This window comes from Ursus arctos, unplaced genomic scaffold (assembly GCF_023065955.2).
Source record: "Ursus arctos isolate Adak ecotype North America unplaced genomic scaffold, UrsArc2.0 scaffold_12, whole genome shotgun sequence".
Classification (NCBI taxonomy): Eukaryota; Metazoa; Chordata; class Mammalia; order Carnivora; family Ursidae; genus Ursus; species Ursus arctos.
In genome coordinates, this window is record NW_026622786.1 from 2,756,062 (window position 1) to 2,777,325 (window position 21,264).

At 41.6% G+C, this 21,264-nt stretch overlaps 1 protein-coding gene across 4 annotated transcripts in view; it reads right to left on the reverse strand.

The window, feature by feature from the left end:
• Positions 1 to 1,163: 1,163 nt before the first annotated feature.
• The window catches only part of RPRD2 (regulation of nuclear pre-mRNA domain containing 2), an 89,225-nt gene continuing 69,124 nt past the window's right edge, over positions 1,164 to 21,264 (reverse strand). For 2 of the 4 annotated variants that reach the window (XM_026486601.4, XM_026486600.4), the window contains 4 exons: positions 15,570 to 15,852; positions 13,556 to 13,816; positions 10,964 to 11,164; positions 1,164 to 7,382 (listed from right to left, as the gene is read on the reverse strand). In XM_026486601.4, the coding sequence (XP_026342386.1) occupies positions 4,609 to 7,382; positions 10,964 to 11,164; positions 13,556 to 13,816; positions 15,570 to 15,852 (3,519 nt within the window). In that variant the 3' untranslated portion in view covers positions 1,164 to 4,608. The remainder of the gene's footprint in view (positions 7,383 to 10,963; positions 11,165 to 13,555; positions 13,817 to 15,569; positions 15,853 to 21,264) is intronic. The other 2 variants (XM_044379674.3, XM_026486603.4) reach the window with 2 other exon arrangements.

The window sequence follows — 21,264 nt, forward strand, 5'->3', positions numbered from 1 at the left end:
GTAGCTTCATGTAATGACAGCTATTTAGAGCCTTCTACCCTGCCAGTGACCCAGGCGGGGGCTAGATCCAGTGACTCTCTCTTTACCCCTTAAAGCCAACATTCCATTTATTAAGCTTCACTGGGGTATGAAAAAGGGATGGGGCAAGAGAAGGGGGTTAAGTGTGGCTTATGTATGACAGGCTGCCAACATGCAGCAAGAAGGGTAGATGGGGTAAAGAACTGACCAGAAGGAACCCTACCAACACCGCCCCTGCCAACTCTATGCTTGCTTAAAATTTTTTTGAGGGGCGGGCAGAAAATCTTAAGTAGGCTCCACGCCCAAAGTGGAGCATAACGTCGGGTTTAATCTCACAACCCTGAGATCATGAGACCTGAGCCAAAATCAAGAGTTGGACACTTAACTGAGTCATCCAGGCGGCCGCTCTACGCTTGCTTTAAAAATGCTTCTTCACTTACAATTGTACAACTTTTTGCATACACAAATTATTATCCATACAATATATCTCACTTCATTACCAACCACTCCTTGAGTATCTTCTCTGCACCCCACCCATCATCCCTTTTCAAAACTGAATCACACAAAGGATCAAACAGAAAACCCACAAGGTCATGGAGATCTGAGAGGCTCAGATTGCCTTCAGTGACACTGAATGCTGAAGTCAAAGGGGACACCTGGATCAGATCAGTGTGAGGGGGAAAGTCAACCACACAACAAAGGAAACCATACTTTATTAAACTGGAAAACAAAAACATAATACTGGGGACAAAGATAAAAAAAAAAAAAGGAATGTTTGGAAGAGAGGCAAGTGTAAGTGGTCACAAGGAAGGGACACGACGGGTGGTGTGGTATCTGTGCCTCAGAAATGGGAAGGCGCACACAGTCCCCTCGCTCCCCCTCGCACTTAAACCAAAAGCCAATACAATCAGATCTTCAGAGATCGACCCAGGATTCCTTTCTGCATCCTGTCGTTGGTTTCACCTTCAGCCCTGGACAGTCACGTAGAAGGGTCTCTGCTGGAGAAAATTTACATTTTCCAACCATAGGCCTGTTCCACAAAGCAGCAGTTTCAGCTCCTGGAGAAGTTCCCTCCTAGTTGCGCTCACCACAGAAGTCAGGAGCCCTTGGTCAAAGCCCCAAATCTCAAAGAAAAATGTCAAACCTTCAGAACTAGTTATTTTATTAAATGATATTAATACACATTCAAAAGGATTTCATTGTTGTTGCCTCTAAAGCATGTACTTGTTTGGTTTTCCACACTGAACACGTGAGAATATCATCCAACATATCTAATTTTAATCTTAACAGGCACCCCCGCCCATTCAAAAAAAAGGGGTGGGGAGGAAAAAAAGGGGGAAAAGCAGTAATTTACAGCGGCTTCAAAACAATTAACAGCTGAAGCTTAATTCTGCATGAACCGGTAACTTCAGGACTGATAGTGAATATTTTGCGATTAGGAAGTCAGCAAGTTCACATTATCTAGATAGGTCAGCTGTACCATATATATGACAAACACTGTATTCCCGGGATCGGAAAGGATAAAACTCCCACTCTGATTTTACTTTCCCTGGCATCAAGCCAAATTCTATTTATGCTCACCTTTTAAGGAGGGCAGAGGGGAGCAGGGAGAGGGCTCTCATCTAAGCTGACTGAACAGTAAACTCTTATACAATACTTAAGGACTTGATTTCTGATACTATCACTGAGTTTTAAGTGGTACCAGTGTATTCACGACCCCCCCCCCCCAATTCTCTGTCTGTGATTTTACAGTGAGCACCAAGGACCTTAGTAACAACTTTGCATATTCTGCTTACATATAAATCATGTCCTTGCAAAGACACACTATATTATGCTTTCTTTAAAAAAATTTTTGTTTATTATATTTTTAAACTCAGGTTGAAATACAAAAGTCAGAGCATGGGCACGGAGTTTTAAATCACAGACACAGAAAGGATAAAACCCCTTTGTTTCATGTTATGAATACCAGAGTTGTCTTCTTTTGTTTCACTATATCACATATATACATTGTCGTCTTCATTTACTGCTGTAGACAGATTTCCTTAAAGTTAACAGCTGACAGTCACATACAAATCCTCACTTCCATCCCAAAACAAACTCAATGAGGATTTTGTAGCTTAAAAAGCAAAACACCCTGCAAAAAAACCCAACCCTTAAAAGTCCATCTTTTAAACTGTACAACAAGGTCTTCCTTTCATGTATTAGTCATCATGCTTTTGAGGACAATTACCCTGCCCCAACATTCAGGAAGCCACTTTCCTGACATCCCCACATTTTCTGATAAAATCAAATGGTCCGAGAGCCTTTTCAAGTAAACACTACTTTTAGCTTAAACAAGAGCAGCAGAAAGAATTCACATTCTTTTATTCTAGAATGAAAAACATCCCACTTAATTTCTGCAAAAAAATGTTTCAGTTTTGAATCAGTTAGAACTCTCCCTCCCCCTCCCCCCCACCCCTACCCTTCCTCTTGATCACACTTTTCCCTAAACAAATGTCTCAGGACTCAAGGTAACTATATTGTTTCTTTGCTTTGCTACACTATATACCCCATCCCACACACAAGGTCATGGTATCATGCATTTTTGTGGGGAGAGCTACAGGGCAGAGAGGCTGGAGAGGGTCAAAGACAGAAAGAACAGTTGACTTAAGATGAGAAATGCATGAGGAAGATGAAGGGCTTTCAGCCTCCTAACCACAGAACACATGGCGCGCCCAAATAAATAACATGGAATAAATTACACAAAAACTCCCGAACTACGACGCACAACTGGTTTAAGCTGCTCTTTATCTGAAAAGCAAGTTTATTCTGACACAAAGAATCATCTTCTGTCACTATGATGTCCACTCTCCTCCATCTTTAATATTTCACTAGAGGAATCCAAAACAATCCTCATACTTCCTACAGTTAGTTCTGTGCTCACTTGGAAGAAAATATGAAACTTGCTAGAATTCCCTTTAAAAAAAAAAAACATATTGTTTTACTTATCTAGGTGGAGATTACCAGTGTGTATGCCTTGGGGTAAGACACTAAATAATACAAAATAATAGTAAAGCAATCTTTGCTTTTCAGTGTTCTTAGAAAAAAGTTATAAACACTCAAAGCGTACTGATTGTCTTTTTTCCCAGTACTAGTTGTAGAAATACAAAGAAGCCTTTCAGTTTGGGGAGAAGGAAAGCACACACTTCTCATGTAAAATGACTAAGGGCAGAAACATTCTTTATTTCCTATTGGGAGTGGAAGGTGAGGATAAGGCTTGAGCCTTGAAATGTGACGGGCTGTTAGCTGTAGAATGGGGTAAATTTGGATTTCTCAGGTCCTCTGTGAAGATATGTATAGTGATACCCACTTATCATTAAGACACACCCAAAGACGTGTAAAGCTTTGAAAGATACTACTGAACCTCCTCTTCTGAAATACCAAGAACAGGGGTAAATACAGGACTAGGGCAAGGAGGAAAGAAAGATACAGGCCCATAGTTCCCTTTCCCTAGTAGTTAACCTTTGTTAAAAACCACCAACAAATATCACTTACATTAGGGAGGCACCACGGTAAAAATGTCTACCTTTTACATTAAAAAATTCAGGGATAAAATTTTAGTTTCGCCTTTATACCAGTTGTCAACTGTCATGACTTTCTTTCCAGCCAAAGCAGAAGTGAAAACTGAGGGAGAAAAAGTCAAGAAAGAAAAGCAGGAAGCAAGAGCTTGGTGCAAGACATATCAAACTACCTCCAAGTCTCCCATTCTCATTGATGAGGGAAGGGTAGGTCACATCGCACTGTTAATGGTTCCTTTCTCTAACTCTGTATTGGAGTTACACCTTGTCTTAATCTACAGATTATATCCAGTCCCCTTTCTTTCCTTCCAAGGATAAAGAGGAATAATTTTTACTAGTACAGAAGGAGATCTGTATCTCCTAAAGTTAATGATGGATAGTCCTTAGAAGAGGATTTTATTTTTTTAATTAAGATTTCAGGAGAAAGGTGAAGAACCCAACTTCAATACGTCTTTAAAAACAAAACAAACTTGACAGGTCCACGGTCTCCCACCTATCTTCCCTTGCAACATCTTTTGGCTTGTCAGCAGGGCACAGAGCATACAGGAAAGGGAGCCACGCTGGTCACAGTAGTTACTTAATGGGAGAGAGAAGGGGACAAGAATCCTCCTATTGACTACGTGATAAGCCAAACCCAAAATAACATCCCAACATTGCACATGTCATTCTCTGTACTGATGGAAGTTTTATTTCAAATGTAATAATACTCTTCAATAAATGGGGTAAAATAAAATCTGTTTTCCTCCCCACACCTCAAACCCCCAGCCAAGTGAAGTGGCTTTGGTTGTGTTTCTTTGCCCCCCGCCCCCTTTAAAATACAAGTAGCTTGGGGAAGGTCGGTAAGTGCAGTGGGAGGGAGGACTGGATGGAATAGTGAAATGTAAGCATGTATGACTTTTTAATTTGGAAGGGAGGCCCTTTGTCATTAAAAAAAATAAGTCAAAGGAAGGAAAACAAATAAAAACAACAATAAACCAAACTCCTACTTCCAATGCTCTCTAGACTGTTCAAAATGCTTTTCCCTTGGTTTCCATCAGTACCTGGGAGGGAAGAATGGGCGTTTTGGTGCAAAGAACGGAGGGCCCCTAGCAAAAGGTGGCCTGGGTCTCTTTAGACTGTGGAACGGGTCTCTGCTGAGAAAAGGTTCCCTAGGCCGAAAGTCTGGCCGGGGATTCCGCAAAATCATACCACTCCGGTTGATGGCGTCTCTGTGTGAGGGACCCAAGTGGGGGCCACTGCTGCTGTTGTTGCCTCCCCCACCTCCTCCTCCATGGGCTGGGCCCAGGTGCTCCAGAGAATGGGAGGGTAGGCTGAGGCTCTCTCGTACACGGCTAAGGCCAGGGCCGTTGAGGTCCCGTTGGGTGGGGCCTCCATGGTCCCTGGGTCCTGGGAGCACCCCAAAATGCTCAGCCAGGGTCCCTTGAAGGAGGGAACTATGGTCCTTGGGAAATACTGCCACAGCTCCCGCCACTCCGTGCTCTGCCAGTGGTGGGGCTGGGAAGGGTACAACCCCAGAGTGGTCAACGGGGGGTGGAGGAGGAGGTGGAGTAGAAAAGGGAACACCACTCCCCCCACTGCTGCTATGTTCCCCAGGGGGTGGAGGAGGGGGTGGGGTGGGGAAAGGAACTCCGCTGTGCTCTCCAGGAGGAGGGGGTGGGGCGGCATGGGCCAGGGCCGCCTCCTTTGTGAAGGGGTTCGAAAGATCCACAGAGGGTAGATGAGTGGGTGCATCTCGAGAGAAGATACCACCATGATCCTTAGGAGGGGCAGGTGGGGCAGATGATGGCCCCACTGGCTCTCTCTGGAAAGGTGTCCCATGTTCCAAGGGGGACGGGGGGAGATGATGCTCAAATGTTGAGTTGAAACTGTTGGAACGGAAGCTGCCGACACTTTCCTGAAATTGGGGTGCCCGTTCCTTGTATGGTGCCGCTTTAAAGCCAGTGAGGCCTCCGCTGCCCCCACCCCCAAGGGATGCCAACTCAGAGGCACTTGAGGGGCCATTGTCAAAGGAGCTGCCTGAGGTGCTCAGATCAAACCAACCCACCCTTGAAGCCTCACGCCCGTGTCCTCTATTTCCCTTCCCAGGAACTCGGACGGACTCTACGGTCTGTATTGGCTCCCCTGACATCCTCCTATTGGATGCATTATGATAACCCAAGGTTTCTATAGGGGCCCCCTTCTCTTCGGTGCTATCAGGCAAGTCTAAGCAGGAGGAGGAGACTCGGGTTTCTATGCGGTAGTGCTCTTCTTGCTGCTGCTGGTCAGTGGCTGTCAAGCTGGGCTGGGCGAGGTTTGAGAGACCAACACCATCACTTGAAGTGCCCTTGCTGGGTGCCTGGCCAAAATGCTTATCATCTGAGGGCTTTCGGGAGGCGTTTTTAAGCATATTCTTAAACTCAATCGTCGACGTGGTGGAAATGGTGGGGGCCAGGACTTTCTCCACGCCTGGTGTGGGTGGGTGGCCCGTGGGAGCGGCAAGGGTATTCTGCGGAGAGAAAAGGGAACGATGTGGGACTGGGTGAGGAGGGTCTGGGTACTGCTTCTGTGGCAAACCGAGATGCCCAGTGGTAGACTGAGACAAGCTATTGTGGTTGGAGTCAGGGGTGAAAAATGAATCATTCTTACTCGGTGATGGTGACCGGTCAGACCCCGGTTCATTCCCTCTTATGCTGAAGGCACCAAATAGCCCAGGGGAAGAGGAGAGACGGTCACAATTCTCACTAGAGTCCAGGAGGGCCCTTACAGATGGAGGGAAGGCAGACTTTACCCCAAATTCTTGGGCCCTGTGGCTATAACTGGAGAGGATTGGCTGGTACTCGGCGGTATCAGAAAGCTTGCTTGACTTCAGGATAGACTTGGCTGGCTTCTTCTCTAGGTTCATCATGGCCGAGGGCGGAGGCCCTGAATACTCAAAATCTCGGTAATCCTCATCTTCCTGGAAAGAAGTATCTGGATAGAATTTTTCCTGTGAAGAGTCCATCAGGGAAGATGGTCTCTCCATTCCATCAGAAGGCTGCTTATAGGGTGATTCACTGCCCAGGCCAAAAGGTCGATATGTAGGTACAGAATTGGAGAGTTCCCGGGGGTAGCTTTCCTCTCTCCCAGGGGGTGGTGATCTTGTACTGCTGGGTGTTGAGGAACCAGGGCTAATGATCTTAGAAAGCAGGGACATGGTGTCTACACTGCTGGATGTGGGCTTGTCCATCATCTCATCCTGGGTGGGCGTCCCACTCCTTTCATCCCGCACAGGGGTTCCGTCAATGTTGTCGATTGACGTGCTAGTAGGGCCACGCTGGAAGTCTGAGGGGTGGCTTTCTGCTGGGGCACTGGACCCCAAGCTGCTCAGGATTGGGATGTTTAAGTTTAAGCCACTGAAACCAGGATTACCTTTTAAGAAGTTGTGGATCTTCATTTCCAGGCTTGGAGACGTGGACTCGGACTCCAGCTTTGGCTTGGAGATCTCTGAAGATTGGCACATGGCAACTTCAGTAGGTGGGGCAGCAGGGTTAGTAGTGTGGGTTCCTGTAAACCCAAGAGAGTTGGATGGTAGCTTAAAAGTAGTGCTTGGGAGCCCTGGGCTTTGCCCAATTGAGGCCTTGCTGGCTGATGTTGAAGAGACTTCAGAAGTTGATGAATTAGGAGAATAGCTGAAGCTTTTGGGAATAAAGGACTGCGTATTGGAGGGCAGATTTCTTCCTTTTATGCTAGAGACTGTGGTGTTGGCAGGGGAAGCTGAAGTGCTCTGGGATACAGCTTCACTGGCTGGGACTGGGTTCCCAGTAACACTTTGAAGTAAAGATGACAGGCCTGTAGAAACAGAGATTAGAGGAATTAAAAAGAACAACTGCCTACCTTACAATAAAAACAATGTAGGCTAATCGGATATTCTCATTCATGCCAGTGGGAACCAGATAGACATTAAAATATGAGGCCAAAGGGAACTCAGACCAAACAAGCAATGGCTAAATGTCATAGAAAATATTGGACCTATTTCTCAGTATAAAGAGAGCAAATTACTGAAATGTTTCTAGTACAGTCATCAAACATGTCCAACATGGCATAATAAAAGACAACAGGAAAGGCAAGATTTTAGTGTCAGAATCATTCATAGTTTAAACAAGACAAAGCAGGAAAAGAAAGGAGGCAAAATTATCCTTAAAATAACACTTTGAGCCAGTATTTCTTAACGTTTGATCTGTGGAACTGTTTCTCTAAACGCAAATAGATATTCTGTCCAACCCTTCCTTTCCAGCCTCCACAATTGTTTCTAGTAAGTTAACGTACACTGCTATTCTCAGGAGAGAGAGTGTATGCACATCACTGAAATTTATTTCAACAGGGTCACTTTTTTCAAACGTCTCTTGCTAGGCTTTGGGGAAACAATGCTTTTAGTTATCATTTTTGGTTGTAAAACGTAGCAGTAGGAAACATACAAACACACACCACAAAGAATTACAAAACTAGACCACCTTATAGCTTGGAAAATCCAAGAATTATTCATCTACCCAGGCTGACACTGATGAGATTCAAACCTACTCACTGATAGACAAAACCTCAGAAGCTCTGAGAAAGAATTCTTTGGGGTAAAGGCTGAAGTCCACCAAAGCAAACTGCTCCTGCAGAAAATTTTTTAGAAAAATACTTGACCAAGAGATAAATAGGAAGTTCTATAAATTCAATCATCTTTTAGAAAATTTAACCAATTTCTGGTTATAAATGAAAACTTTTTGTGCATACTTCACCCAAGTTTATAGCTTTTAGTCATACACTAAACCTGTTCTTTCATAATGATATGGGGAAAGAAAACATTATTTCAGAGGATACTTTAATGTTTCTTCAAAATTTCAATTTTAATCCAATATTTACTAAGAGATTTAAGCTCTAAAGAATTCTGAGATCACTCCATCCTTGGAACATTTTTAACTGCCAACTACTTCTATAAAATAAGTGCATGATTTTTGTTACCCACTGTTCACTGAATAATTGAAATATCTTTTATTTCAATTATTCTCCTGAAAAATATACTCGTTTCATTTCCAAAAAGTTCTCTGGCTATGTAACTTACCCACACTAACAGTTTGATTTAATTCTTAGTAGCCACGTTATACCAAAACAAGAAGTCCTCAAGCAGTAGAATGTGATATATGATGTCATATGATTTTTAAAAGATACTTCAGCATATCTTTCAGACATTGTGGGATAAAATCTTGTTAAGATAGACACTACTCAGATTTCTGGTAATAGGTGAGATGGTCTCTTCCCACTAAACCACCAAATATTACTTTTCTTCAATCTTCACAGGTTATACTCTATCGCCCTTTTGCCCACTGAAGTCGTTCTTTTGTACTGAAAACCTGTCACTAATAGTTGTGGGTGACACAATCAGAGATTCTAAGAGATTCCTTCTACAGTCTTTTACAAGTCAAGAATTCGATTTCCCACAAGGAAATGAAAAGTGATGAACTACCCTGTTACTCTACAAAGGTGGTTTTTTGGGGTTTTCAGAAAAACATTGTCAGAACACACTTAGTTCTGCTCAAATTCTGCCTGACAAGAAAGTCCACAAGACACTGGTACAGTAATCTACTGAAAGGAAAAGCTGTAAATATTATTATACCTATCTAAGAGGCCAATAAAAACAAGTGAGTTCAACACTTTTACCGTAACTGTAGGATGGTGACATTAGAGGGCCTAGAAAGGAAAAATCATAACGATGCTGATCCCTCAAGCTAATTATCTCTAAAATTCATACTATTAGATGTGCTGTAGTATATCATGAATCCTTTATTGCTGGTGCCAACATATGGTAGCTGTGGATTACTATTTAATAGCATTTAATTCTGTGTAACAAAACTCTCCTATATCTTATCTAAAGGCAAAGTTCACTATAATCCAGTCCTTGGCTAATCCATTTACAGAATAGTTTAGGAAATAAGAAAATTAATAGATACCTGTTCTGCTCTCTATTCATATAAAGCAGGGCTTCTCAACCTTAGCACACTGACATTCTGGCCTGGACTATTCTTTGTTGTGGCGGCTGTCCTCTGTACTGTAGGATGTTTCACAGCTCTGGCTTCTACCCACTAGATGCAGTAGCACTTGAACCCCCACCCCAGTTGGGACAAACAAAAACGTGTTCATACATTGCCAAATGTCCCCTTGAAGCTCCCGGCTGAGAACCTCTATAGAGAGTTAAACTGCTATATTGAAGATACTGCTCTAGCCTTCGTAATTCATTGCATAATTATACTTAGGTGCTAAATAAAGATTGTGTTGGTATCTGGAGGGTCTGAGAAGAGAGAGCAGGTAAGCTTTATGAAAAAATGTTAGAAGCAGACAGTTTTAGACACCGAACAGATAATTAGCAAAGCTGAATAGATACGTTCAAATAAGGTAGAGATTATAGGTAGGCGAACACAAAAAATATGTGGTATACCTATAAACAGAGGCCTGTATAAAATATTAGGACATAAAAAAAGAAAATCATGTCTCATAAAGATTTTTTTTTAAAGATTTTATTTATTTGAGAGAGACTGACAGAGAGAAAGAGAGGAAGAGAGAGAGAGAGAGAGAGCACGAGCAGGGGGAGCAGCAGGCAGAGGGAGAGGGAGAAGCAGACTCCCCACTGAGCAGGAAGCCTGATGCGGAACTTGATCCCAGGACCCTGGGATCACAACCTGAGCCAAAGGCAGATGCTTAACTGACTGAGCCACCCAGGCACCCTCAGAAGATTTTTTTTTAAAGATATATTTATTTGAGAAAGAAAGAGAGAAAAGGGGAGGGGGCAGAGGGAGAGAGAGTCTTAAGCAGACTTTGTGCTAAGTGCAGAGTTCGATGTGGGGCTTGATCTCACAGCCCTGAGATCACGACCTGAGCTGAAACCAAGAGTTGGACGCTTAACAGATTGCACTACCCAGGCGCCCCATCTCATAAGATTTTTGATAGTAGACTGACCTTTCTTACTGTCTTTAGCTTTGGTTAACACTAAAAATGTAAACCTCAATATATACTGTTAAGAGCTGGAATAAATGCAGCCCCCAGGGGCTGGGGGTCATTGTGTAGGTGAAAGAACACTGGACTCCAGTCAAAAAAACTGGCTTTTAGTCTTATTTCATCACTGAATAGATAAATGCGTGACCTTAAGCAGATCACATCACCTCACTAGCCTTAATCTCACCTGAAAAGGAGGGGATTAGACTAGACGGTATTAAGTCTCTTTCAGCTTTGACATTTCGCAATTCTATCAATACCAGCTTGTAGATGATACATATAAAGATGATAAACTGTACTATACATTCCATGACTTTGGATTCCTCAGAAATGGAATCCAGGATTAAGCCAGAGGCAAACACTCACAATTCAGATCCCTCTGGCATGTGTCGGTTTACCTTGCAGTGCTGGGGCTGACTGCGTCTGGGTTTTAGAAAGAGCAGAGAGAATGCTCTCTGGGGTGATCTCCACCTTCGAGAGGATATTTGCCAGAGGATTGTGAGATGTTGTCGGGGCAGGTGCAGGTGTTTTTAGGCCACTGCTGAGGTTGCTGGGACTTGTAGGAGTTCCTGGAGAAGGTCTTGATGCAGGACTGACCCCTGGTGGCAGAAAGATTAACTCAAGAAAATGCGATTCAAAATGACCATTAAATTCATATTTTTCCACTCAAACAGGAATGCTTCTGTGACAGATCCATAAATAAGGCATTTCATGACTTGTACAAAGAAAAATTGAAAATTAGATTAAAATCTGCTCCTGTCGACTTGGAACACCCCTAAAAAGTAAACAAGTATTAAGTTTTTTTCATATGTATTTGTTAGTTTTAAGAGCCGGTAGAGATTTAGGGACCCTATTTCTTTTTTCTCTACCAAATGAAACCTACACCTCAGAGTCCTAGAGGGGCTCAATAAGTATTAATGGCTGATTATGATCAGAGCCATTACAAACGTATAACTCGGCCACTACATAATTCTATGTGATTAATAAGTTATTTGCTTTTGAAATGGCCTTAAAAATGGAGACTGTATAAGCAACTTCCTTTGCATGTTTACATTTAAATTTTTTTTTAAAGTAGGCTTCATACCCAACATGGGGCTCAAACTCACGACCCCGAGATCAAGCACCCTCCAGGGACTGAGACAGCCAGGCGCCCCTACATCTTTATATTTTAAAACATTGGGTTAATTTTTAATATAGAAAAAAAAGGTATATAAAAAGAAGAGGAAATAATTTTTGAGTGACCAAAAATATGAACAGGCATTTCACAAGGAAAACTAAATGATAAACAAATGAAAAAGTTTTTACCATATCTTAATCAAACAGATGTAAATTAGAACAAATGACTTTTTTTTTTTTTTTTTTTTTTTTGGAGAGAGAGAGTTGGGGGGCAAAAGGGACAGAGGGAGGTGGGGAGAGAGAATTTTAAGCAGGCTCCACGCCCAGCGGGAAGCCCGACATGGGGCTTGATCTCACAACCCTGAGATCATGGCCTGATCCAAAATCAAGAGTCGGATGCTCAACCGACTGAGCCACCCAGGCGCCTGACTTTTTTTTTTTTTTTTTTAAGTAATCTCTACACCCAACATGGGGCTTGAACTCACAACCCTGAGATCAAGAATTGCATGCTGGGATGCCTGGGTGGCTCAGTTGGTTAAGCGTCTGCCTTCAGCTCAGGTCAAGATCCCAGGGTCCTGGGATAATGTCCTGCATCAGAATCCCTGCCCAGTGCGGAACCTGCTTCTTCCTCTGCCTGCCGCTCCCCATTCGTGCTCTCTCTGACAAATAAACAATAAAGTCTTAAAAAAAAGGGGCGCCTGGGTGGCTCAGTCCATTGAGCACCTGCCTTCGGCTTGGGTCATGATCCTGGAGTCCTGGGGTCCTGCATCAGGTTCCCTGCTCAGTGGCGAGTCTGCTTCTCCCTCTCCCTCTGCCCCTGCTCATGTGTTCTCTCTTTCACTCTCTCTCTCCCTCAAATAAATAGTAAAATCTTAAAAAAAAAAAAAAAAAAAAAAGTTGCATGATTGGGGCACCTGGCTGGCTGAGTCAGTGGAGCATGGAACTCTTGACCTCAGGGTTGTGGGTGGGAGGCCCATGTTGGGTGCAGAGACTACATGTTTAAAAAAAAAGAGTTGCATGCTCTACTGACTGGGCCAGCCAGGTGTCCCCAAACAAATGACTTTTTAAGACTGAATTTGACAAGGTATTAAAATTAGAAAACAGTGTTGTAGAGGCTGAGGAACAATGGAGACTTTTATGTGCTTGCCACATACGGTAGTACATTTTTGGTCATCGTTTTAGTTTTAGCATGAAAAGACTAAAAACCTACATGTTGATTTTTTTGGTCTTCATCTTTTAGAAAAGTATATTTAAGTTTTTATAAAGAAATAGTTGGGATTTTCTTCAAAACAATCAAGATTGGGTAAGGCACAGCAGAAATAAGACTGGCCATGTGTTTCTACTGCTGAAGAGGAGTGATGAGTACATGGAGGTGCTCTACTTTTGTAGATTTTCATTAAAATTTCCAAGAAGGTAAAAAAAAAGCCCTTATATACTCAATCATTTAGGAAGGGTTGTGTATAAAGTTTAACATCAAGGTTGTTCATTATTCTTTATAATAGTGACTGGAAACATACCAGATGCCCAGTAATAAAGGCTTAGATAAATAAATTCATATACAATATACTTCAATTATTGAAAGAAAAATTATTATAAATATTTAATCTACCAAATCATTCTCTCTCTCTCAAATACACACACACACACGTAAGGTTAGACACAAGTGGTGTCCTTTGGGGGGGTAGGAGGACTGCAAATATTTATTTTATTCTCTTATTCTCTAATTTTTCTACAATGACCATGTATTGGTTTTATTTTTTGATTTAAAAAACTACCTTTAATTTTAGGGGAAAAAAAGCAACAAAAAAACAGACTGATGGTTCAATTAGAAAGATGAAAATAAACTTTTTATTCTCTTTATGGGGCTTACTTACCAGTATTTTTCATGACTGATGTTAGGCTGCTAAGGATAGAACTGATCTTTGCCAGATCCACATTAGCCAGGTTTGGCAAAGCCAACGCTGGAGAAGGGGACAGGAGAGAAGTATTCACAGGCTTCGGAAGAGGTGGGGTTGCTGTCATGGTAACAGGCACTGGGGTACATGAAGAGGCCTTTGAGATACTTTCTGTTGGCTTTGCAGATATAGAAGTAGATACAGCTGACTTCTCCACAGGTTTTTCCTTCCTGTCCTCCACTGTTTAAAGAAAAGAGGCAATATTACATTACTGCTTTCCCCACACTCTGCTTCCAGTATGAAACATGTCCTAATATTTCCTGATTTGGGGGCATAAAGCACTACGCTTTAGAGAAAAATCATTCACTACATGATTTTTAAGTAAGTCATACTCTTTTATGCTCCTTCTCACCTTTAATACCTGCTTAAAATAAATTTCCCAAATTCATTTTTTATCTTTTCAAAGCTTTTGCATTTTCTTAGCATTTGTGTATTATTATTATTTTTAAAGATTTTATTTATTTATTCAACAGAGATAGAGATAGCCAGCGAGAGAGGGAACACAAGCATGGGGAGTGGGAGAGGAAGAAGCAGGCTCATAGCGGTGGAGCCTGATGTGGGGCTCGATCCCATAATGCCAGGATCACGTCCTGAGCCGAAGGCAGACGCCCAACCGCTGTGCCACCCAGGCGCCCCAGCATTTGTGTATTAAATTCGTACATTTCTGGGATCATGTTACTATTTGGTACATATTTATGTTCTTTTAGTAGTGATATTTATTGTCATAAATTATCCTGTCCTTTCTTTTCCATTTCTGTGAAAGCTTTCTAAGACATTGAAACTCTGTACATACTTTCTTGTATTTTCTTTTGACTTCCTGAAATTGGCCTAACTGGGGGATACAATTATAGGCACTAACTTGAAACTGCAATAAACTCCTTTTAATACTTTAAAGGCTATGCACTATATGGAGAATGTATTAAATTCAACAGAAGTCCAACTGCCTAAGAAGAATAATTATAAAAGCTGGGGGTGTCACAGAAACAATGCACTGATCCAGGTTAATTTTATTTGTTTGTCTGTGTATGTGTATATGTATGTATGTAATCTCTACACCCAGTATGAGGCACAAACTCCCGACCCTGAGATCGAGAGCGACATGCTCTAACCACTGAGCCAGCCAGGTGCCCCCAGGTTAATTTTGAAAGCATAGTTAGCAAACTATGGCTTTGGAATCTTGAAGGTCAAGAGTGACAGAGGATAAGGAATTCCAGTATAAGTGCCCCTCCCTCTAGAACAGTGCTGTTCAACAGAAATGTAACTCAAGCCACACACACAAATTTAAATTTTCTAGCGGCCACATTAAAAAAAAGTAGAAATGGGGGCGCCTGGGTGGCACAGCGGTTGAGCATCTGCCTTCGGCTCAGGGCGTGATCCCAGCATTGAGGGATCGGGCCCCACATCGGGCTCCTCCGCTATGAGCCTGCTTCTTCCTCTCCCACTCCCCCTGCTTGTGTTCCCTCTCTCGCTGGCTGTCTCTATCTCTGTCGAATAAATAAATAAAATCTTAAAAAAAAAAAAAAAAGTAGAAATGGGTAAAATTACATATTTTATCTCAGTATCTCCCAAATATTTTCATTTCAATACATTAGAAATACAAAAACAATTGAGATATTTACACTTGTTTGGGGTACTAAGTTTCTAGAATCCACTGTGTATTTTTTAATTAGAGCAAATCTCAAGTTGGACAAGTCGCATTTCAAACACTCAAGAGTCACATGTAGCTAGTGGCTACCATATTGAATGGACCAGATCTTGAGCAATGATTCTTAGCTTGTGTGGTATACCAAATCCTGAACCAGGATAATGATACCTTGCTGTTCTAATCTTATAAAGATTGAACTATCTTTTAGTACGAGCCTGTGATAGATTGATTGGTAGGAAAGCAAAATAGATAAGGAACAAGTTGCCTATTAATCGCATAAGGACATACCAATGATTTTTGACCCATCATCTTCCACATCTGAAAGTTCCATGTCTTCTACATCACGATTATCTGTCACAGGCTCAGGTGTGGCAGATTTCTCACTCTCCATGGCTGGTGATTGGGATTCCTCACCTCCCATTCCCTGAAAAGGAGACTCAGAACCAGTTGGAGAAGGAGCATCCATGCTTGGGGAAGGGACTGGTGATTCTTCAGGATCAGGAAGGGTTGACTTCAATTGATCCAGCTTTTTCTTTAAATTGTTCACTCGATTAGCGAAGGTTTTATATGCCTAAAAGGGAAAAAGAAGAGTTATTCCTCTGAGAAAAGGACCAAGATGCTACCATTCTGACTTTGACCAGATTCCCTCGTTATTCTTTTTTTTTTTTTTTTAAAGATTTTATTTATTTATTCGACAGAGAGAGACAGCCAGCGAGAGAGGGAACACAAGCAGGGGGAGTGGGAGAGGAAGAAGCAGGCTCACAGCAGAAGAGCCTGACATGGGGCTCGATCCCATAACGCCGGGATCACGCCCTGAGCCGAAGGCAGACGCTTAACCGCTGTGCCACCCAGGCGCCCCCCTCCCTCGTTATTCTTAACTATATCCCTGGTACAAAACAAAACAAAACAAATCATCTGTCAAGCATGGAATAGTTTCCAGTCTCTGCTTTTTGTACTTCCTAAATGAGTATTACCATCCATGCAGTTGCCCAAGTTAGAAACTTAGAGGTTATCTGAACTTAATTCTCCTTCTCTCTCCTCTACTAATCTAAACAACCCAATATTTATTGAGGGCCTAAACGTGCTGGCCAATCTTCTAGGTATTGGAGATATGGCAATGACTCAGAAGACAGACAAAAACCAAATCCATAAATAAAGTACAGCCTAGGAAGTGAAACAGTATGGATTTTTTTAAGAAATAGATTTTTGATTTTAGAATATTTTAGGTATAAAAATCACTGTGAAGATTATACGGAGAGTTCCCAATTATTCCTTTTATTAACCTCTAATCTTAGTATGATACATCTGTCACTATTAATGAACCAATTTTGATAATTATTATTAACTAAAGTCCACATACTTTAGGCAGATTTCCTCAGTTTTTATCTAATGTCCTTCTTCTATTCCAGGATCCTACGTTGGAAACCACAGTACATTTAAGTCATGTCTTCTTAGGCCCCTCTTGTTTGTGAGCTTGTTAGATCTTCCTTGTTTTTGATGACCTTGATGGTACTGGTCAGGTATTTTATAGACTGTCCCTGAAATTTGAGATTTGCCTGATGTTTTCCTCATGATTAGACTGGGGTTATAGGTTTTTGGGAGTAAGACCATAGAGGTAAAGCACTATTGTCATCATGTCATATCAAGGGTACACATAATCAATATGACATGCCATTGTTGATATTAACCTTCATCACTTGGCTTAAGTCCTATTGATCTGATTATCTTAATGCCAATGCCTTAAAACTGTGTGTCTTTTGCTTTTGGTTAAGAGTCTTGGACCAGCAGATTGTGAAATCATTTTGGGTGGTCGAATAAGAAACATTATTTTTAAAAAAGAATGGAACAGGAAAGAATATACTAGAGTTGAGCTTTTACTTCTGGATATACTTGAGTAGCTTGCAGTAGAGCAATGCTCCCACAAGAACAACTAGGAAAGCAAGATATATACACATACATACTGGCACACACACGCACTCATGCACACGTTTCAATGTGCTGTGGAGTGCTGAGGCAACCAAAACTTAAGTGGCAAATCCTACAGCAGGGGGAAACTATGAGGAAAGAAAGCTAAGCTGACATTCTGAAGCTGCCTTTTTTCTCAGGGTTTTGCTGATTTGGGGGAGCCAGGCAAGAATTTGAGAATTCAGGTAAAAGGACAAAGTAGAGGGCCACTACTAAATGTGAAGGAAAAGCAGAGCTTTTTAACAGTCTTGCTGGTCTATAGAGATAAAAATTACGGACACTTGAAAGGCCAAGATTCTGGTGAAAGAGGAAGGACAGAAATGGCTCAACAATATGTTAACTCTTCAAGATATTTCCTGAATTCTGAAGGAGAGGGAATTAAGAAGCCAAGCAGAAAACTTCTGAAAAGAGTAATTTCAACAGTCTCATGTGTTAAGGAGACCAGGATTAGAGTTCAAATAATGCAGTGGAACAGGGGCCCTAGTGATCACCCCACTCAGTGGGAAAACTATGTCCTAGAAGCTGGGAAGAACCAGAAGAAGACAAAGTCATGCCCACACTGCAATTCAGCAGTTCAGTTTCAGATCTGATTACCATGATCAGCTCTCACAACACATGCCTAGCAAGGGAAAGGGTTTATCCTCTCTGGAGGAAGAGAAATCATCCAGAGACTCTATGAACACTTTATTTATTTATTTTTTAAAGATTTTATTTATTTGACAGAGAGACAGCCAGCCAGTGAGAGAGGGAACACAAGGAGGGGGAGTGGGAGAGGGAGAAGCAGGCTCCCAGTGGAGGAGCCTGACGTGGGGCTCAATCCCAGAACGCCGGGATCATGACCTGAGCCGAAGGCAGACGCTTAACAACTGAGCCACCCAGGTGCCCCTCTACGAACACTTTAATACAAAATGTTAGCGCTCAATATAAAATCAGCCAGTATGCCAAGAGAGAGGACCAAATGACCCAAAAGAAAAAGACATTACAAACAGACCTGTAACAAGTGAAGCCAGTATTGGAATTATCTGACAAAAACAAATAGTTATGTTTCACATGTTCAAGGAAATAGAGAAAAATCCCTTCACAGGGATTTTTAAGATTTTATTAGAGAGAGAGAGAGAGAGCGAGCACGTGAGCATAGGGGAGGGTTGGAGGGAGAGGGAGAAGCAGGCTCCCCACTGAGCAGAGAGCCCAATGCAGGGCCTGATCCCAGGACCCTGAGATCATGACCTGAGCCGAGGGCAGACGCCACCCAGGTGTCCCTACACACAGGACTGCCCAAGTAAGTGATTATATTGAAGATAAGGGGGATGCGGTTTTACACTGTTAGAAAAAGCAATTACCAACAGGGAAATGGAGAAAACTAGAATGAATCCTGTAGTGCTGGATTAGGACTGTAGAGAACAACGTGATCCCATGGTTTTCAATAGATACAGACAGATACAGAAATTAATATAGATGTGAATGTGTGTGTACATATAGGTTAAGTATGTATATACATACATCTATTTCCTAGTTCTGTACACCGATGTAGTCTGGTAGCTGTGATATCCCAACATCAATGAGTACACCTAATACTCAGATAATTTCTTTTTTTTCTTTAAATATTTTATTTATTTCTTTGTGAGAGAGAGCATCAGAGACAGCACAAGTGGGGAAGAGGCAGAGGGAGAAGCAGACTCCCCACTAAGCAAAGAGCCCAAGTGGGGCTTGATCCCAGGGCCCTGAGATCATGACCTGAGCTGAAGGCAGACGCTTAACTGACTGAGCCACCCAGGTGCCCCACTCAGATGGTTTCTAAATGGTTTTTCACTAAAAGGAACTCAGGCTCCTTGGAAAATGACTGATTCGAGGGCCAGGCAGGAAAATGCAAGATGGGATGGAACACCTTGTTCCAAAAGTACTAAAATGCTCCAAAAATGATGGGGACTTGTAAAAGAACACAGAAAGCAGACTGAAAGGAGATCCCACTTGGCCAAATCTGGGACAATTTGAACATCACAATAATTACTGGTAGCAATTAATTAAAACATAGAATAAGTAAGACTCTATGAGTCCGTATTGATTTAAATAAATGAATAAATTGAAAGTTTGATGATGAGTAAGTTATTTACATAGTTTCAAAATACCTCCCCACAAAACACTTACTAATTACTCTATTACTTTCCTAGGGTTGTGGTAATAAAGTACCACAACTTGGGAGGGTTAAAACAACAGAAATTTATTATCTCCTAATTCTGGTGGCCACAAGTCAACAGGGCTATCCTTCTTTGCCTTTTCCTTGCTTCTGGTGGTAGCCATCAACCCTTTGTGTTCCTTGGCTTGTAGCCACATAACTAAAATTGCTTTGGTTGTCACATGATATTCTCCCTGTGTGTCTGTATCCAAATTTCCTTCTTCTTATAAGGACATGAGTTATATTGCATTAAGGCTTACCCTAATGACCTCAGCTTAACTTGATTACATCTGCAAAGACCCTATTTCCAGGTAAGGTCACATTCATGTGTGCTAGGAATTGGGACTTTAACATCTTTTTGGGATACACAATTCAATCCATAGCAATTACCAAGTGCAAATTTCTGAATGGACAAGCCTGGAAGATACTACATTAATAAGATACCAAAAGGAATAAAACAGGTAGTGGAAGACAGCAAACTTGTGTGATAACTGAAAAAATGGAAAGAGAAGAACACAATCACTTCTATGATATTCCTACGAAAGATGCACAACCTAAATCTGATCATAAAAAACATCACGTAAATCCAAACTGGGGGACACTGTACAAAATACTTTGACTTATAATCTTCAAACATATTTAGAACATGAAAGTCAAGGAAAAGACCGAGGAATTGTTTTAGATGAAAGGAAAATAAAGAGAAATGCAATAAATGCAACCTGTTACCGTGGAAAGAATCTTCTGCTATAAAAACTGGTCAATCTGAATAAGGTTTAAGTATTAATTAATAATAGTATGTCAATGTATGAATTAATTCCTGATTAAATGGCTATACTTAACGGTTGTGAAGGAGAATATAACAGTCTGGTAGGAAAACACACATGAAAATATTTGGGGGTGATGAGGCATCACCAACTTATTTTCAAATGACTCAGGAAAAAAATGTCTTCATAATGTACTTAAGGTGTTTAAGTTCAAGAACATTTCAAAAATCAAAAACAATGAAAAGTTGAAAGACAGGAAAAAATGAAGAAAAAAGATCAATAGAATTTTACCAGAAAATCAAATTCTTTCTAAAAAGAAATCAGGGAAGGGGAGGAAAAAAAAAATCAAATGGTGATTCTAGAACTGAAAAATAGGGCAACTAAAATTAATTGATGGGCTTAACAACAGCTAAGGTTCAGCAAAAGAGAGAATTAATGAATTAGAAGACTGGTTAATAGAAAACATCTAGAAGGAAGCACTAAGAGAAAAAGGATGGAAAATACAGGAAGGAACATAAAAAGACACTTGGAACTCAGTGATGAGATCTAGTTATACATATTAATAGAGTTCCAGGAGGAGAGAAAAGAGAATGGAATAGAAATAATACGAGAATTTGCCGAAATTTGTGAAAAACATCAAGTAATTTGTTATGGGGCGTGACCCTCCAGAGTCATAGGTCCAAGTCCTAACCTTATACACCTCGGAATGTGACAAATTTTTACAGAGGTAATCAAGTTAAAATGAGGTCGTCAGGGTGGGCCTTGAGCCAAAATGAATGGTATCCTTAGAGAAAGGGGAAATCTGGACACAGACACACACTGAGAAAAGACAATGTGAAGAGATACTGGGAGAAAATGGCCACCCACGAGTCAAACTATGAAGCCAGGAACAGAACCTTCCCTCACGATCTTCAGAAAGAAGCAACCATGCTGGGGTGCCTGGGTGGCTCAGTCAGTTGAGTGTCTGACTTCAGCCAAGTCATGATCTTGGGGTCCTGGGACTGAGCCTCGCAAAGGGCTCCCTGCTCAGCAGGAAATCTGCTCGTCCCTCCCCCTCTTCCTCTGTCCCGCCCCCCACTCG